This window comes from Amphiura filiformis, chromosome 4 (assembly GCF_039555335.1).
Source record: "Amphiura filiformis chromosome 4, Afil_fr2py, whole genome shotgun sequence".
Lineage (NCBI taxonomy): Eukaryota > Metazoa > Echinodermata > Ophiuroidea > Amphilepidida > Amphiuridae > Amphiura > Amphiura filiformis.
The window spans coordinates 60,185,882-60,206,500 of NC_092631.1; the positions used below are offsets into that span (position 1 = coordinate 60,185,882).

General features: G+C 37.9%; 1 protein-coding gene across 1 annotated transcript in view; it reads left to right on the forward strand.

Annotated features, from left to right (window-relative positions):
• LOC140150287 (fibrocystin-L-like) overlaps window positions 1–20,619 on the forward strand; it is a 119,621-nt gene that overhangs the window by 90,888 nt on the left and 8,114 nt on the right. Inside the window, exons 44-60 of the mRNA XM_072172293.1 lie at window positions 384–635; window positions 1,579–1,824; window positions 3,691–3,867; window positions 4,149–4,382; window positions 4,759–5,120; window positions 6,478–6,654; window positions 7,355–7,529; window positions 8,088–8,250; window positions 9,136–9,368; window positions 9,697–9,922; window positions 11,962–12,596; window positions 13,296–13,500; window positions 14,609–14,768; window positions 15,380–15,751; window positions 16,148–16,544; window positions 17,244–17,404; window positions 18,745–18,868. Of these exons, the coding sequence (XP_072028394.1) occupies window positions 384–635; window positions 1,579–1,824; window positions 3,691–3,867; window positions 4,149–4,382; window positions 4,759–5,120; window positions 6,478–6,654; window positions 7,355–7,529; window positions 8,088–8,250; window positions 9,136–9,368; window positions 9,697–9,922; window positions 11,962–12,596; window positions 13,296–13,500; window positions 14,609–14,768; window positions 15,380–15,751; window positions 16,148–16,544; window positions 17,244–17,404; window positions 18,745–18,868 (4,299 nt within the window). The remainder of the gene's footprint in view (window positions 1–383; window positions 636–1,578; window positions 1,825–3,690; window positions 3,868–4,148; window positions 4,383–4,758; window positions 5,121–6,477; window positions 6,655–7,354; window positions 7,530–8,087; window positions 8,251–9,135; window positions 9,369–9,696; window positions 9,923–11,961; window positions 12,597–13,295; window positions 13,501–14,608; window positions 14,769–15,379; window positions 15,752–16,147; window positions 16,545–17,243; window positions 17,405–18,744; window positions 18,869–20,619) is intronic.

Here is a 20,619-nt window from a genome sequence, read left to right on the forward strand (position 1 = left end):
TTACGGTGCTGACTTCTGCAAGTGAAGAACTACTCACTGCGAAAGTACTCTTGTAAGTATGCAGAGCCTGGATGGGGTGGAAACAAAGGGGATGGGTCCTATGGGTTACCAGTAGATGGGGAGGATGTCATGATATTATCTGGTAAGTAAAAGAGTTAGCTACTGGTCTGATGTGGAATTTTTATGTGGTAATTTTAATAAGGGTTTTATTTTTTGCAAATTTCACGAATTTAAGAATACGCAAAAATGAAATTTTGTCACATAATAACATGTTAAGACACAAATTTCAGAAAAATACCAACACACCCAAAAGTCCCCCTTGACAGAAATCACAATTTCTGAACACAATAATAACCAATTTATTGCACTTTTTTCTATCACAGGTCAATATATGGTAGCTGATACAGACCTTCCCAGAATGGGTAAACTATTCATCTACGGCACCCTGGAATTGGATGACACACAGGACTTCACACTGACGGCAACATATATCCTAATCCAGGGAGGGCGCCTTGTAATCGGTCAGAGTGAAAGTAAACCATTCATGCATAATGTGGTTATATCACTTGAAGGAAATCACTACACACCTGATATACCATTACCTGATGGACCAAATCTAGGCTCAAAGGCTCTCGGTAAGAAATTAATATACTGTGCAAAAAGAGAATCTATACACTTACAAAAACAATTTCTTTAAGACACTAAAACTGAATTGCAAAATAAAGTGACCGATAAATGAAGAATTTTTTCTATGTATTTCGATACCTCATTCAGCACGATGCAATTTTTATACTCCCAGGCTATACACATTTGAATGAAAAAAGGTAGAGTTTCAACAGTGACAAATTTTAATATTTCCACCTTCAAGGCAGTTTCCGCTGCCTTTTGTTATAGGCTCATTACAGCATGACAGATAAATGCTTAGTCCACTGTGTTCATAATCTACATGCTTTGAGAGAAAAGTAAATTTTGTCACTTTTAAAAAGCTCTCTCTCTCTCTCTCTCTCTTTTCGTTCAAATTTGGGAAAATAAAGTTGCATCGTGCCGAATGAGGTATCAAAATATGTAGAACAAAATTCTCCATCTATCGACCACTTTATTTTGTTATTTTGTTTTGGTGTCTTTAAGAAATTGCTTTTTTGTTTTATGTTTACAGATACATTTTCCTTCCAATATATAGGAGCAAAAATAAGGAGCAAGTAATGAAATATGCAAGAAACCAATTATGCAACCAATTATGCCAATGGTGTAAAGATTCAAGCAATCATACTCTTGGTTATCGGGCAAGTTGATGAAGATTATAACTCAATTGTCAAAATGGCTTCCTTTTGTCTGGTTGGATCAGATTATGTCACATTTTGATGAAATGCTATATAGCAGGATATTGAAGTGCAACATTTTCAGCAAAATTTACAGTTGCTATTTGTCTCATGATCCCTATAGGTCCAAAACATATCACTTGCTGAAATTTGCAGTTCTGAAATTATTATCTACAAAACATTAACTGAATGTCTGTAATAATCTTACGACAATAAATTTGGTGAGACTCGGTGATAGTTATTGACAATATTTTTACAGGGTCATTTGGGGGTCTGGATCTCCATGGTAGAAACCACACAATGTACTGGACACACCTAGCAACCACTGTGTTACCTGGTGAGAATACCATCGTAGTCACAGAGGACACAGACTGGGACATCGGTGATGAGATTGTTGTCACAACAACCAGCTATGAGGCATGGCACACTGAAACTTTCTCTATTGTTAATGTAGTGGATGCAAGGACCTTTGAACTGAATGATACTTTCCAATTCCAACATCAGTGTAAGTTTTCATTGATTCACACTGTAAGCTTATTGTTCGATTTATTGGTTTCTGCAGTAATTTAATGTATAAAGGGATATTCATTCATTTAATTTTAGACCCAAAATTTAAGAACAACTTATTGAGTTGTGAAAAAAAACTGATTCTGCTCAAAACTGTTTTCTTTGTATATTCTCATAAATGTGCTGTTTATTCCATAATCCATCATATGTCTTTAGTCTGTCTTATCTCAAGCTGAGAGTAACGACATGTTGGATTTCGCAGTGGCAGATTTGAATCACACGCTAACCTAATCCCACAGGGCATATACACACATGTAGGAGGGCGATTTGTCCATACCAGCACACTGATTCGCATCTGTCATCAAAATCCAACATGGTGTTACTCTCAACTTGAGACAAGACACACTATAGTATAGGACTGCTGTCATACACAGGAAATTCTTTTTTCGTTTTGTTATGTTGTTGACCTTTCTCTTTGAATTGCCCTTGCGAAACTGTTAGTCTTTTAACACTCGGGTTTGGTTTTCATTTGAAGATGTCAAAATTGAAATGTATGATTGATTGATTGATTGTATGACTGTATAGCTCTATCTCTTTATGGAACAGTCAGTGTCATGTCAAGAGAGGTTGAGAAAACCGTCTGGCACACTCTTGTAACTGTACAGTAAATACCTGCAATGACACTTTCAAAGAAGTAAATAAATTTAATTATTATTTATATCAGGCTTTTGAGCGATACAATAAAACTGTATATTGTACAATATTTTCAAATTACCCGGATGCAATACAATATTTCTTGAATATTGTACGCCAGATCACAGACGATCGCTGCTGTTACCATGGTGACGGCACCAACACGCGTCATGATACAACAGCACAACAATACACTACAGACATCGTCTCACAGGAGATTTCTTACTGTGTAAACAAGTAAAATCACAAACTTAATTCGCGGCAATTCTGGATGATGATAACCTTAGGAAATATAATTCACACCTACAAATAAACATAATATATAATTATTCTTTGGAGAGTAAAGAGCAGAAAACAAGAAGGTCAAAAGGTAAGCTAACATTACAATACACATTGGTTAAACCCGGTGGCTAGGTAAGCTTAAAATTTCATTTTACCGCATAGCAAAAGCCTGATATAATATAATATTATTGAATGGCTTATTTTCATACAAGAATATATTGATAGAGAATTTGCACTCGCCTTCGACTCGTGCAATATTTTTCTATCTTGTGCAATATATTCTTGTATCACACGAAAATAAGCCATTCAATATTATATAAATATCTGTGGCAAATTGAGCCACATTTTGTGACACTTTTCTTTTTTTTCATGTGAATATTATCTACCATTTTGATTTCCTCACATAGTGATAAGAACCAGATGCTAAGCAAATTTGCAATATCTTTGTGGCTTATATGAAATTATATTTCTTGTAAATTAATTCAAGCCAATCATTCTATTACTCCCTACCTAAAATAAATGACAATATAGTTGGACACAACTATGCATACTCATAATACCAACAGATTCTGGTGGTAGGTCAGACACAAAATTTACCCCTGAAGTTTCTAAGTCATCAACACAGAACGTTGACAATATTGATGTTGGCAAACAAGTCTCTTACAAGTGTAAATTCCTTTCCACAGTTTTGACTGCTAGTACAATTTTTCAAATATGACAGTAAAGCATGGTAAAAATTGAGAGCCCTCATCTCGGGCTTTGCCCTTTGCATCTTTTGCATGAACAGTTCCTTCAAAGTGGACTGTCCCCCTCCCAAGTGTCTTTGACAAAGAATAAGCATATCACTGCTAATCCCCTTTTATCTGAGGGTTCCTTCTTCTCATTACAGCTAAAGAATACTCTGTTAACACTGATGGTGCTTCAACATACAGCATCAGAGCAGAAGTTGGACTACTAACAAGGAATATCAAGATTGTTGGTGCTGACTATGATGATATGTTTGAGGAGTCATTTGGTGCAAGAGTCATTGTGGGTAAATTCTATCAGGATGGTGTAGAATATAAAGGTAGGATATAGGGTGTATAAGTCTTTTTATCCTTTTTGATTGATAGTATCTAAAAGAGTACAGAGTTCACATTATACATATATTAACTGGCTATAAGTGTGATTGTCGAATATAATCACAATATAATAGATGGATTGTCCCATAGATGAGCTGGAATGGTGAGTGGAATGGAACAATTTGTCTTTCACTGAGTGATTATATTTTGAACCATTACATGAATTTTATGCATGTTTCTTTCTTCATTTTAGTAAAATCTGAATATTATTATCTTCTTTTCCTAGGTTATGCCCGGTTATCCAACATTGAGTTTTTCCGCTCTGGTCAAGAAGGATGGAGTGATTTCTATGATCCTCGCTATTCCTTGGCATTCCTAGACTCCGGCACAGTTGATGAGGCTTACCCATCTTTTGTGAAAGGCTGTAGTTTTCATAATGGTTTCAGCACTGCTATTGGGTTATTTGGGGCACATGGAGTATTGGTAGAAGACAATGTTATCCACCATACTGTTGGACCAGGTAAAATTATGAGTTATCAAACGTGATAGAGTATTGACTTTTTCGGTAAATCCCATAAGCCTTTGTGGGTAGACCTAAGATGTCATTATTTGATGTCACATCGATGCGCACATCGTTTAGCAAACATCATTACTGCACATTTCAAAGCTGTGAAGTGCTCAGTAGATCGACGCGACAACATCTCAGGTCTAAAGGCTAAAGGCTTATGGGATTTATCGAAAAGGTCAATTGAAGGTCAATTGAAAAAGTTACTATGTCAGTGCACATAGAAAAAGTTACAAGTACGGTTCTAAGAAAATAGTCGGTGTCACCAACACTTTTTGCCGGTACTTGACTTGGAACTTGACTTACCTCATTTTTATTTTGCACATTTCAGCTGTCATTGATTGGAGCATCAGAAATCGCCTGATCCATAACCTGGTTTCACTAGTAGTTTTCCCTGGCACCTACCAGGATCGTTATGAAGAAGAAAACCTCATGTGGAATGCTGGCTTTGAAGTAGAAGAAGCAACCAATCCTGTTTTAATCGATAATGTAGTCGCAGGATCTGAACGTGTTGGGTTCAAGATACGCGGAGAACCTTGCTTCACAGAGCCAAACCCGGACACAGACTGGAGAGGAAATGTGGCACGTGGAACTCTTCATGGGGTTCATATGTTCCCTGAGAGTTTGAAGGATTGTGCAAAGATTGCCAACTTTGAAATCTATAAGAGTTATGACTTTGGCATCTACATACAGGTTGGTTATGCCCGGTTTTATTTTTGAGAATTGGATTCTCTTCAATAGATAGAAAAACAAACAAACCAAAACATAATAAAAGCTCCATCTTTATTTTTTAAGGCCTTGGACATTTGCATCTTGTCATGTCTGGAAACTTTTAAAAAGGGCTGTAGTGCTTAGCTGTGCCTTGAATAAATGGGCTAACTGACATAATAAATTGAGAGAGCGAAAAAATCAGGACTGAACGCAAGTTAGCAGGGATGGAACTCCGGTCGCTTGATAACTGGTTGGGATCTCTTGCCACTGCACTACCTGAGTTTACAGTTGGTACTCAGGGAATATCACCTAGTCATGATCAACATCTACTCTTTCACTGTGTCTTAACAGCCAATTATATAATTGTCTCACATTCTTCTTCTTCCTATATACGTGCATACCTCAAATTGAGTATTGTCGCACAGGCTTAACGTGCACAGTTTTTTACCTATGGACGATCCTGGAACCTAGGATTGATTGCAGATATCAGAACCGGGGATGGTCCCCCTTCTCTTTTCGAATAGCTCTTCCTGTACACGGGACCAACGGCTTTACGTGACTTCCGAATCACGGATTTGCACACACACTACCTATATCTGCACGTGATAAGCAGTGTATGGGGGCGAGAAGAAATTCTTCAATTAAATTCTGAAATTAAATTTCTGAACTGAATTGAAGGATTCCTGACCATATAGGAACTTTTTGGGAGGGAAGAGAATTTTCACCTAAGGCAAGCCCAAGGCTCGAACCCTCGTCGATCGTATCTCCCGGCCGGCAGCGCAACACCTTAACCACTCGGCCATCTCGCCCTCATCATCTTACACCCTGCTAGGGTGGAGCATATTATAGATCGCCTCCTTTCTTCATTATGGAATAAACGATTGACAAAAGAAAGCAGTCGTTGGGCTATTCCATTTAAAATCCACACTCCCCTGTGGAAGATTTTGGAAATATCTTCCACAGGGGAGTATGACTTTCAAATGGAATTAGCACATTAAACAACTCCATTTGAATTTCATACACCCTTGAAGAAAGATTCAACCTGAATCTTCCACAGAGGTAGGGTGAGTTTCAAATGGAGCTGATAATGTGTTCATTCCATTTGAAATTCCTACTCACCCTGTGGAAGATATTTTTAAAATCTTCCACAGGGGAGTGCAGAGTTTAAATGGAATAGCCCATTATATGTACCTTTGTTTTAATATTTTAGCAATTTATACTTCTCAACTAATTTGCTCTCACTTTATATTTTTCTATATGAATATCTTTCTACATGTATAAAGAATAAACAGTTTAAAACAAACAAAGCAACATTGATCAAAAGTAATTATTTTTACAGGTTAAAGACAGTGTGATCATCACTGATGTCACCCTGGTGGACAACAAGATTGGTGTGATGCCGATGATATACGAGCCAAACGCCCTCTCTCATCAGACGTCAGACAAGTTTGTGCGATTACAAAACTCATTAGTTGTTGGCATGAGTCCAGATTTTGAATGTGCTGGCATTGATGATGTAAGTTGTGTTTTATGGTTGATATTCCCTTATATAGCTCTGAGATTTCACAATTTATTTTAAAGCATAGGCTCAGTTTAATCCTTTTGCCATGTTCATCAATAACACAGTTCATGTAGTTGATGTTAGGAGTCACTAAATTGTCAAGTTCTTAATTTTTGGTCACAGAAACCTATGCATCAAATTAAGTATTTAACATGTTTTTCTTTTGTTAAACTTATCACATCAAGTGATTTCAATCCCTGTCACTTACATCCATCTACATGTGAAATCCACCCTTAATGGCATGTTTCACATCACCAACTTAGAAAACATGGAAAGGGGTGATTTCATAACTAAGGCTTTTTTATGTTTTAAACTCTAAAATAACACTGTAGATGTTCAAGAAAGAAAACCATACATGTAAATATACATAGAACAGGCAAATTTCAAGTATTTTCTACTTCCATGTCATCCAACAAAATAACCAACTCAAAACATCAAATTGGGCTGTTCAAGTAACCCTCTATTGGGATATCTTTTTAAAAGTGCCCTTTTTGTTAAAAGATAAACTGTCATTGTGTGGAAAAAACAACACCCTATTTGATATCTTTTCTAGATACAAGCTTATAACAAGTAATTTTGAGGGTGACCCATGGATCACACTGAATCTGTATAATTTGGTTCATGTTGTTTATCATTTGTTTTTGTTTTTCCATAGATTGTACCAGAGAATGCAGGACAGAGTGCCAAGCAGCGTGGCCCACGGACACCTTCAGGTGGCCATGTTGGATTTGTGTACACCACATTCCAATCTTCAATTAATGGTGCTCCATTTAAGCCATTCCATGGTGTTGAATTTTATCCGGCTGTCAGTGGGTTGTCACAGATACAGAGTAAGTTTGATTAGGTCACAAAAAAAAGGTTTGTCTCAAAGCGATTTGAAAAAAAAAAAGAAATGCAGAAACTTTTTTTATTTAAAAAAAAAAAAAAAAAAATTATTTTTTCCAGAAAAATTTGGCGAAAATCAGACTTTTTTTCTCAAAATACCAAAAAAATGCCAAGTCAGGAATAAAAAAAAAAATTGCATTTCGTGATTTGTTTTCAAACCACTCGTGAGCTTTGAGACAAACTTTTTTTTGGCCTTCCAGGTATTAAACATTTCAAATGTTGAGCACTGTCCTTCGTATTGTCTTCTAGGCCATATCCTGTGTTTACATGTTTTGATGATTTTCGATTTACTTGATCAATGTATATTTGACTTTTTGTATTATTTACTTTTAAACTTAAATTAAATAAACAATGATGTGCAGTTTGTGAAGAGCCTTGCAGCATGTGCAATTTCACATAGCTATGCATGTGAGTCTGAGACAAAGTGTTTCTCTTAGCCTAATCATGCCTAAAGCAAAAACTTATATATATAACCATATTGACATATTCCTTACATTATTCAGATACAATATTCAGTCAATTCCAAACCCGATGTGGCCGTTCCAATGCTATGATAATGACCAACCCAGCAAGCGGTGACTACCTGCATCCCCTTCAGACCACAAGCATCTTCAAAGACAATGTGGACGTACAGAATATCTTATGGCTTCATAGACCAGACCTTGGGTGGGTGCTTTTTTTATACAACTTATAGGAAAACAATATTATTTTATTGGCATATTATTTGTTTATTTTATGCATAAAAATGAGACAAAAAAAGTTAAAATATCATAATCATGTTCATGGTCCAATAAAACTCTATAATATGATCTAAACTTATACTGCTACAACCTAGAAGTCCAACCAAATCTGTGGCATTGGGAGTCGATGCTTTGCATCACATGCACTGCGTGTGAAAAAACCTGACGCATAAAGAGCATGGTGCGCTCAGAAAGTACAAATTGTGCAGCAGTTGGTGCCGCCAATGAAGCATTTACACACGCATTGCACTGAAATAATTATTCTCATACCTTCTGTTTCCGAGGTCTATTTACTTTGTACTGAGTTGATGGACTATATATGGATGTGTGCTAATCATTTTGGTCACCCTGTATCGCCCATAATTTGGTCACCCTATATCACCCATAATTTGAGGGGGTTATTGAAATAATGCCATATCTGCAATAGCTGCCCTATAGACATTTTACATTCTGCATTCTATATTGTACACATCTAAACATATGACACCTGGCAGCTATTGTAGATGGACACTAAGCCCTCAAATTAAAGTTTGTTTGGCTTATAATAGGCAAAAATTATTCAGTGTGTATAACTGTGTGTCTATAAAGTCCCAACTTACGCTAGCATAAATTCACATAAACGTGCGCCAGTCACGCATTACACAATGCGCAACTAGCTAGCATAAGTGCTGTGCCAAACTATGTGCCTGCCATTCTATATCAATACACAATGATATGAGTTGCAAGTTTTTCATCCCTTAAAGCTGAACAAACTTGACAGAAATTCACTTGTTACCATCTTTTGATTGAATCAATTATTTACCATGATTAGTCTAGTGAACCCATCTGATTGTGTAGACATGGATTGTGATGCAATGAAGAAAGCCATGCTGCAAGATTTGGATGGCACTCTTCTTGGATCAGTTGGCACGGTGATACCTCAGTCGGAATTTGAGTGGGATGGTGATCCGCGACGTGGTTTAGGAGACTACCGGATACCTAAGATGATGTTAACAAGACCGGATGGAAGTAGGATACCAGTGGAGGATAAGTGTCCAAATAAAGGTATTGTAATTGGTTTACTTAGAGGGACATTCAGAGATCTGTCAAAAGTTATAGAAATAAAAGTTCAAAAAATACAAGTTTTAAGATAATTTGTTAAATTTTGCCCAATATCTAGTCCTTGGGTACCAAAATGGTTTGCATTTTTGGCAAAAATGGGTATAAATATGGGTCCCACTTCCAGACTAGCAGGCACAACCCAAAGCAAACTTGAGGACTCCCTGTATAGGTCATATTTACTGTATCAGCAGTCTTGCAGTACATGGTATATTTTTTTTAAATCCATTGAGGTGTACTAGGAGAAATTTGCATATTTTTTGCTTTCAATTAGGCATATACCGTGGCAACAGTGGTCAGTGTGAATGGCAAGAAGGCTGGACAGCTTATGAATGTCATGGTCTTGACCACATGGCAATGGTCATTGAGAGCTTGGACCAAGACACAGAAACCAGACGCATCTCACCGGTGGCGCTTTACTCTGATAGCTACGTAGATCTTATCAATGGACCTCAGGATCATGGCTGGTGTCATGGTTACACATGCCAAGAAAGAATTAGGTGAGATTACTTACAAGTTGTCATCACAATTTTGAAGTATCATTTTTTTAAATATGTAAATATAGAAGCACAATCTTTATTGCAATCCTTTTCTTATTGTCAAATCGGATCAGTAGCGGAGCCAGGACTTTTTCAGAGAGAGAGAGAGGAAATGGGGGAAAGGAGGGGACGGCTACTTTCAAGGGGTTAAATTTGGAAATATAAGGGCAGCCAACATGCCATGGGGGGACTTCTCACAGGGGGCAGCTGTCCCCCTTGGCTATGCCACTGAATTGGATAAATGAGCAAAGTCATGTCTTGTGAACAATCTTCCAAAGAACAAATTTGGTAAAAGAAAAAAGAACACAATGCATGAAATGTTGTAATATCTGAATAATAAAATCAATTTTTGGCCCACATATATATGTGGGGCTTATGTTATCACCCAGATGGTTGGCTGGCTGTCTGTCCGTCCAGGTGGAAGCAAAACCATTAATCCACTGTGCAGGTTAAATGCAGTAAATATACTTAGTATGGTGATAGGATATGGTGGGATAATAAAGTTTTCTAACTCGTGAAACAGTTAGACAACCCATTTGACCCAAGCAGAGATACTTCCAGGTCGTATTTTGTCAGTTCGGAATTCCCTGGGAGTTTCCATGGTCGCGATTTTTGCATCGTCGTTTCAACCAATGAGAGCGCTCCTTTCATATGGGTTTGGCCACGGAGATCGCAGATTTTGATCATTGCATTTGTTGACCAGCAACCGGGAGGACGCAAAAAATTTATTTCCCACCCACCTCTCCCATTTAAAGGGGAAGTGTGTGCTACTAAATGCATGATCATTTAGTCAAGCAGTGATTTCTAAAAATTGTGTTTAAAATTTTTAAAAAGCAAGTGTTGTTGTTGTGTTTAACACATTTGATTGGAACCGGAAAATTGTTTCAAGCTAAATTGATTATTGCTTGTTGTCAGCATGCTTTATGCATGCTTTATAACGTTGTGCTTTAAAACATATGGAAAAGAAATTGGAAAAGTGATTTGACCTAAAAACGCATAATGTTGGATGGCATGCCATAGGCATGCCTCTTTGTTTGACATAGTTAAAGATGTACTCAAGAAATATTCGAAAAAAGTAAATAAATTAAAAAACTGACATGTTAGGTCAGTTAAAATAATGAATGCACGAAAATTCAACATAGTGCGACAGATAGCAATTTCATTTATAAAGGTTAGGTTAATCATTCTTTAATAAATTTATCTTAAAAATTTTACCAACAGTAAGGAAGTGAAACTTAAGAGAAAAGCATATAATGTCAACCAATAGAAAAAATAAAAGTAATAATTATGAGATGTTTGTCTCTTTTAGCTTACATCTTCACGTTATATGCACATGTATATCCATATATTTCATACTAATATTATATCACATTCATTCTTTCAGTCGTTGTATCTTCCAGGTCCATCACCTCAAGGATTCATCCCAGGCCGTAGCCCTCGGAGCAACTGATTGTATGCACTAAATCATAGAATGAAAAATTTGATAGTGAAAGTTTCCAGCCATTATAAATTTTCCCTTTTTTGGGTTGTGGTGAATATCATTTTCACTCTTTGGATTCCGTGTTTTACAGTCGGCTGCATGCTGTAGAATTTAAATTGGGTCCAGTATTCTCACTTGCGCTCTGGAATCCTCCATTTTGATTGTTTAGGATTGGGATTCACGCTCCTCAGTCGGGTGGTCGCTGAAGAATAGAAATTGGGTCGAGCCTTTTCGCTCTTACTTTTGAATCTCCCTTTTGTCTGTTTTTTCTGGGTTGTGCGAAACCCTGTGCTTTTATGCTTAATGGCTGGAATCTTTAATGGAAAAGTGCATGAAATAAATTTATTGTCTATCCCGATGGTCAATAAGTGGTCCTAAGATATTGCATTCCGTGTGTTTCCTTGTCTCTGTCTTGGGTTAATGTGATTTTATTTGCTGTATGGCTTATATGATGACCCATTCAAAATGCAAATTTCAAAATTCAACCAATTTAAATCCTTTTTCTCCAATTATTTCACAGCACATTCTACACTACCGTTGCTACCGGTCAAGAATATGAAATCTACTTCACAGGCACAAATCCACAGAGTATGAGACTGCATATATTGAATGCTGTAGACTCACAGAAACTAGTAGTAGGCATATGGTATGCTAACCCACAGAGACTAGATATCTATATCAATGGATTCTACATATTACCTAATAATGGTGGCTATAATGAAAAGGATGAATTTATCTGGAAGAATGATTTGTCGCCTGAAGAATACAAACCATCGGTAGATTCTAATATTTATGGAGAAAACTACTACAATCGCGATTTGCAGATGCTATATATAAATGTACGAGGTGATGCGCCTGTTGATATACGCACAGCTCCTGTTGTCATGGTGACATTTGGTGTGCCTGCTGCGGATTTGGATGATTTCTATGAAGAAGATCTTGTGAACAATTTAGTCGGGTACTTGGATATTGACGAGTCACAGATACGAATCGTGGATGTGATTGCGGAGGATAGTGCAAGACGACGACGTGCAGCGGGAGAAGGTGAATTTGAAGTTGGAGTTGAGATAGGAGATGGGCCTACTGCTACTATTGAGCTTCCAGAGAATGGGACTGTTAGTAATTCAACAGCGCCACCACCATCACCAACACCAGGTAAAATTGAAAACAGCAAGTAATCAAACAATTAACTCTCTTCACATGGGTGTCAACTGCAGACGACATGTTTCAATTTTTTTTTTAATTCAAACATTTCAGAAATGTAAATTTTCATGACCATATTTGGAATCAGCATGAAAAATGCATTGAAATGAGTACAAACAAGCCTAGTATTGGTTCAGTAGTTCTTATGATAGCTCTTGATATTTTGAGAAAATATTTCAAAACTTGAACTTTTTCCATTGAAGCACATGGCTAGCACGCAGAGCATTAACAAATAGTGGTACCTTTTCTATGTGGAAGCATATGGCCAGCATGCAAAGCATGAAGCTAAGTAATCAGTCTTGAAAGTTTAGTGGAGTATGAAGTATGTTGTGTATAACTTTAAAACAAGATTTTATCTCGACTAGCAAATTTGGTCCGATGTCAAAAGAAGTACTTATATGACATAAAGATTTGTAACAAATTGCCTGAATTAAGAGAGCAATTGTAACTTTGTGAGACACTGATTTATAAATCCTTCTAAATAAAGCATTGAACAATTTACAATGTATTTCTTTATCCATGGTTGTGAGCAAAGTAATAATTCACATCTAACCTAGAAAATGCCTTGTTTATTATGGGTTTTGACAAATCCATAGCATTTACAGATTAGATAAAAACAAATTCTGCATATGGATTTTTGTTTCATTTTAGTACCTGTTGTGGCCCCATTGGATTATGAAGCCTTGGTCTCCATACAAAGTCAACTTGCTAATGATATGCAGATGGGTGTGTTAAGTGACATGATTGACCTACCAATATCCTCTATGGCCATGCTGGATCCATTGCCAACACCTGTAGATCCTACAGGAGGACAAAGAGCTACTAATGGGACAGAGCAAGCAACTAATGGGACTCGGTAAGTTAAAGGACATGGTAGGCAATGCCCCAGTGATATCCTCTATGGCCATACTGGATCCTTTGCCAACACCTGTAGATCCTACAGGAGGAACCAGAGCAATGGAATTTGGGGAGCTGCAGAAAATGGGTGAATGTTACAATCTAAGTGCGGATAGGTTTGCGCCAGGTTCGGCTGCAACTAGCCTAGTTGATGCGATCTGATTGTGATGATTCACCACGCAGCGAAATTACAGCGCTTTGAATCCTCTGGAAAAAGCGCTATATAAATTTCGAAATTTATTTATTTATTTAATAACTAATGAGACAGAACAGGCAACTAATGGGACTTGGTAAGTTGAGGGACATGGTAGTCAATACCTCAGTGATATTCTCTATCGGGCCATGTTAGATCCATTGCCAACACCTATAGATCTAACTAATGGACTCAGTAAGTTGAGGGACATGGTAGGCAACACCCTAGCCACATCCTCTCTGGCTATGTTGGATCCATTGCCAACACCTGTAGATCCTACAGGAAGACAAAGAGCTACTAATGGGACAGAGCAGGCAACTAATGTGACTAAGTTAAGGGACATGGTAGGCAACACCTTAGCCATATTCTCTATGGCCATGTTGGATCCATGCCAACACCTGTGGATCCTAAAGGAGGAACCAGGGCTACTAATGGGACAGAGCGGGCAACTAATGGGACTCGGTAAGTTGAGGGATATACCCATAAAGATAACCTCTCTGGATGTGCTTGATTCTTTGCCAACGCCTTTCCTGTAGATCCAACAGGTGGAATCCGAGCCACTAATGGGACAGAGCAGGCAAGTAATGGGACTCAGTAAGTTGAGAGACATACCCATAAAGATACCCATGTATATTGGATGAGTGTGCCTGAGTTTGGTGAATAGGCCTGTATATAGGATAAATGAACCATGCTTTAACCTTAACCTTCTAATCAGACATATCAATGATACATTGCAGAAAGATTCTGTATTGTTTTCTACGCCAAAATGGTACTTCTCACTCACCAGACAGTATTCAACCATCTTATGTCAAATGTGACCCTTCTTGCTTCATTACAATTATGTTATAGTGTACTTGTTAATGTGTCTTTGTAGGTATGATGAAGAGGAGAGTGAGAGTGAGGAAGATCCAACTTTCTCTGATGGCATTATATATCAAGTGGTTTCTTCCTTGAGGATACATCTCCAACCTGGAGGGGCCAGCGATCATGAAGCATTTGATGTACAACCTCAAATTCAAGCACTTGACAGTCTAGTAAGTATATTGGAGAAGGAGGAAATTGCTTGATGATGTTTGTTTACACAGTGTTCAATGTAGACAGTAGTGGGCTAATCTGTTAAGTCCACTCTCCCACTGTGGAAGATCTTCCACAAGGGGTGTATGAATTTTAAATGTAATTAGCATATTAACCATCTCTATTGGAAACTCACACTCCATCTGTGGAAGATTCAGTTTGAATCTTTCTATGAGGGTGTATGAAATTCAAATGGAGCTGCCTAATGTGTCCATTCCATTTGAAATTCATACTTTCCCTTTCCAAAATCTTCCACAGAGGTTGTGTGGATTTTGAATGGAATAGCCTAGTACTATAATTTTGGAAAGAGGAAAAAGAAATGGTAGGAATTGCCCAAAGAGATATAATGAGATTGTAAAGTATGTGAATCTAATTGATCCTTGATGGTTCATACTATGAGTTGGTACATACGTTGCAGTATGCTCATTGCATGGTTTGGGAATACTATGAACAAAAGATCTACCAGGCTTAGTCTTTAGCTGTTAAAGTGAATTTTAAACAAAATTCTCATGACTTACATGTTACTCTTTCATTTGTCATTGTGAAATCATTGTTTTGTTTTTCTGTACAGGGTGCTCATGTTGCACAAGTAGGCACACCAGCCAAACCATGGCATCTAACAGCATCAATATATTCTGACAGCACAGATGGGGATGCCAATCTCCTTGGTAACGTCACTCTTTCATTCATCAATGGATGGGTTAACTATACCAACCTAGCCATCAACATCCTCACATCAAATGTGGTCCTGCAATTCACTATCACATACCCAAATACATCTACTATAAATGTTGCGTCTGCAGAATTCAGCGTAGAGCCCAGGGATTTCTACCCAGTTGTTGTTGAGTCACCGGGTGAAGTGTTTGTGAGTGAAAACTTTGGTTTTGTGGTGGAAATGAGAGATGCAGTGACATCCGCTATACCTGATGGATTTAATGAAAAGGTAAGAGCTGTTTTCAGGCCCGGTGGCCAAGATTTTTTCTGGGGTTAGAGAATTTCCAAAAAAAAAAGACTTACTTGCACGTATCTCCTGAAAGTTTACTTTTTCGGCTATTTTGAACAATTTTTAAACTGTTCAAAACACCTCAAAGTGGCCCCTTTGTTAATATTTCTTTCTAATTTGGACCTTAGGTACGTTTTAACATTTTCCCTTAAAATGAACTTTATTGTGGATTTGGGGAGGGGTGCATCACCCCCTTCTGTAAAAAGTGGAGGAAGATTAAATATAGCTGTTGTGCATTTATCCTTCACTATTCCAAATTCGTTCTATTATATTGATACATTACAAAAAAAGTGAAAGTGGCATATTCTACTATAATTCTACTTTACTTTCCTGTAGGGTTATGAATGGCTTGCAGAAGCATCATTATACATGCCTGACAACTATGTAGGCCAGCTTCAAGGGGACTTACAAGTGACCTTTGACCTAGATACAGCCCAAGCCCATTTCCAAGACCTCACCATCAACTCACCTGGCTACCATTACATCATTGAAGTCAATATCTGGACGGTACCCAGTAGCATTTATAAATATCATTTGCTAGTGGAACCGTTTGATGTAGAGGATCGTAATCAACCAGAGCATAGTGGAAAAGCCAGTCGCATCACATGGAGGTTTACGGGAGATTATGAGATGGTAGTAGCGGGATTGGAGGAGCTCTTTATTGCCAATTTCTTGAATAATATCGGGCCTCTGTACCCTAATGTGACAATAAGTGATGTTGAAGTATCGTCAGGTAAATTACTTTTAAGCAATGAGTTCATAATTAACCATGTTTACTTACTCAAATATGCATTTTTTGACTGGTGTAACATTTGTTGTTTTGAGATTTTCCCGGGATGAGTAGTCTAGTTATACTAAGTAGTTAGGGTGCATGTTCAAGTCTGTGCACTATGATAGTTGGCTCCTCTATTCAGTTCATTCAGCTTTCTTGAGGCAGTGACATCAGTTCGGGCACAGTATTAAATTGTGTGTGTGTTGACTCAAAGAACTCTCATGTAAACACAATCCAAAGTGTTGCACGAAGTAGATGTGGCAAACTGCAGACACTGCTTTGATGAAGCCAAACGGAATTTAATAGATATCAAGCTCTCATGAAATTGTGTCGGCTTGAATTCCCCTAATGCTTTGAATGCTGACCATAGGTTTCAACATAAACATTTCAAGTTTTGAGATATTAAGTATCAAGAGCTATCTCAAGAATAACTAAACCAACACTGGGCTTGTTTGTACTTATTTTACTAAATTTGTCTTGTTATGCAGCTTCCAAGTATGGTCATGCAAATGTAAAGTTCTGAAAAATTGTCAAGAAAATTAGTTGCCCTCCACACCTGTGTGGAAAGCATTAATAAAATATTGGCACATACGGACTGCAAAAGTTCTTCTAGATCCATAGTTTAATTAGGTTGCATTGTTTGTGTTCGTTTCATTTCAGGTTCAATCCTAGTTGAGTTTAATATCCAGGGTGACACAGAAGCAACACAGCGTGCTATGTATGATGACCTGTATAGTGAGAATATCATGATGAATTTCAATTATTACACCCTACGTGCTGATACCTACATGCTGGTGGATGGAAGGGAGTACGACCCAAGGGTATGTTGTCGTTGTGTGCCTGTATTCCAATTGTGCTTGTAGTGGACTTCATGACAGCCAAGGATGACTCTCGTTGAAACATTATAAATATGATTCTCCTATGTTTAGATATGCTATAAAATGGTATTATTATAGACCAGGCCTTCTCAACTGGCGGCGTGCACGCCACTTGTGGCGCTTGAGTCTGTTGAAGTGGGGCTCGGTAATTTTAATAATTTTTTCACTTAAATCTTGAACAAAAAAGGGATGAAAATAACAAATCTAGACCTTAAGGTTTCCTAAATGAAACCTTAAAATCAAGGAGCTTCTGGGGGCACTGCTCCCTGGACACCCGATAAAGCACCACTGCACTTTACCCTCTATGCACACATGCTACCTCGCAAAGTCCACCCTTGACATGTTGGCAATTCATGATCACTAAATTTTTCCAGTTGGCACTTCAAATAAACTAGTTGAGAAGGCCTGTTATAGACCACTTGACATCATTGTTTATCAACAAAGGTGAGGGACTGGTCTATCGATATGCTTGAACGAACCGCTACACTGTTCAATGGCTTTGTTATACTATATGAAATGTAGTGGGCGATTTAAAATGGACATTCCCTGAGCAAACTACGATGCGTACGCACATTGTAGGACAAAGAACATTGGAAATTGCCATAAATCGCGCGCATACTGCCAGGCAATGACGTCACATATCAAGCGGTCTATAGGGTGAGGCTTCCAGTTCCCACCACACACACCCGAAATGTCACAAAAGTCTCGGTTTGACCAGTAAAAATGTTCTGCTCTGTGTTTAGTGTCCCTGCTTGTTATAGTCATGTTTCGACAAAATAAATGTAAACAATATTTGTAAGTTACTGATGGAAAGTTTTCTTTTCCATTCACAAAATCACAAATGTTGCTGCTTGCCATTCAAAACTTCAGGAAGGCCAGTCACTCTGTGAAATGTCATTTTCCAGACAGCATAATGGCAGCCTCCAGCAAATGTTTGGATTTTTGCATTGGGCTATTCCATTTAAAATACATACTACCCCTGTGGAAGATTTTGAAAATATCTTTCACAGGGGGAGTATGGATTTCAAATAGAATTAAAACATTAGCAGCTCCATTTGAAACTCACTCTCCCTCAGGGGAAGATTCAGGTTGAATCTTTCTCAGAGGGTGTGTGAAATTCAAATGGAGTTGCCTAATGTGCTCATTCCATTTGAAATTTATACTCCCCCTGTGGCAGATATTTCCAAAATCTTCCACATGGGTAGTGTGTATTTTCAATGGAATAGTCCATTTGATTTTACTGACTGTTTGCTCATTACACATCTTTCATGATACCTTTGCAGGCAGTGGAGACACCAACTAACGCATTGCAAACTTGGGTTATTCCCGTCATCGTCACATCAGCCGTGCTGCTAGCTATTGTCATTGTTATTCTTGGTGTCATTTTGTATAAGAAAACAAAGAAAGGTCAGTATAATGTACACTGCCAGATTCCTGTTGCTGCTTCCCCTGAGGTACACTGCTGCTCAGCTACATCATGGGTACTTTAGAGTACCTCTGTGGGTACTCTGGAGTACACACATCTGAATCACACAAACGGTACACACACTGGTACTGGATTGGCACTGCTCTGATAGCCACAAACTAACTGTGTGCATCAATCAAGTCCCAATTCACGTTCGCATAAATTCACATAAGCGTGTGCCAGTCACGCATTTCACAACGTATAACTAATGTGAGAGCTGCACCTAACTTCATGCACACCATTCTATATCAATATACAGTGTTACAAGTCTTATTTTTTCACCTGTTATATGCCAAACAAACTTGAGCTGGGATGCAGTGCATCTCTGGGTTCAGCAGCATGGGAGTATGGTAGTCAGTCACCATAGGCTATTTAATAAAAGGCACTAAATTTAATGCCCATGTGACCCATGGGCGCCGCCATACCAAGACCACCAAGTGATCAGTACATGTGATACAATGCTAAGCGATGGCAATTTTTCAGACAAATATCATCAAAATTGCTAAAAATGTATAAGGCAACTTAATTACACATGGGGGATTCTGTTTTTTCAGTGTGTTTTCAAGAATTAAATTTTGAAAGTTTTTACTGACGGAAAAAAAAGTTATCGACGGAAACTCTTACAATATTACTACAAAGTTGCAAAAAAATGACAAATTTGCCAGAAAATTTAGAAATGCATCCCGCGTTTACAATTGAAATACACAGGAAGACCACCCGCTGTGCCAAAGGTCACTTTTTGCAGACATATTGTCTAGCTGTAATGTCAGCGCCCGTCTGGTCACGTGGCCATTAAATTAAGTGCCTTTATTTAAATGCCCTAAGACAACTGGTAGTCTAGGTAGACATTAAATTTGCTGATTAAATGTTTTAAGATTGTATTTGATTCCTTCTTGCTAATGGTATAACAGTTGCATTCAGATATGAAAACTGTTGTTGTTAATTCACTAACTGATAAGTAGGCATGTGTTATTGCAGATTCTAAGAAATTGCAACATTGCACCACAGCTCAACAGGCATTGCAGTTTCTGAGAGTTCAGTTACAATAGTGCGCTCAGGCCCCCACTAGTTGAGTAAATGGGAACAATAACTTCACACTTTTTGGCTGCTTTACCAACATATTAGATGTTACAGAGGAGCATTTGACTAGGTAAACGACGCGTTGCTGGTCGAACATGTGATGGTCTGTTTTGTTTGTAAAGGCTGTTTGGTAAGATGACTGGTGAAAACATTGGTTTCTTTCCTGTGAGTTTTTGCACCTTTTGGAATTGGAAGCAAATGAGCCAAACGGTTCTGACTTGGTATCATTCACTTTGTTAGATGGGAGTTTGGTGCTGCAGATCATGCAGGTTTTTGAACGGCGGTAAGAAAAAAAAGGAAGGTTTTACAGGGTGTCCCAAAAAAAAAGAGGCCCCTCATTGTGCCCTCTTTTTCTCCTATTTCTGAAAGATTGATTAAATATATTTTGATATGTAAAGAAACCTTTAATCGTTAGCTTTAATAAACCAAAACAATTATTTCAATCGGCTCACAACTTTGGAAGATATGCACTTTTGAATAAAAGTACCCGTTTTTTCACTCTGTCCACGGATAGCAAACATAGTGGTTGTGATGGCTCATGCTGTGGAGTGGCCTGCACAACCCCAGACCTCACACCACTTGATTTTTTTCTTTTGTGGCAAAATCCAAGATC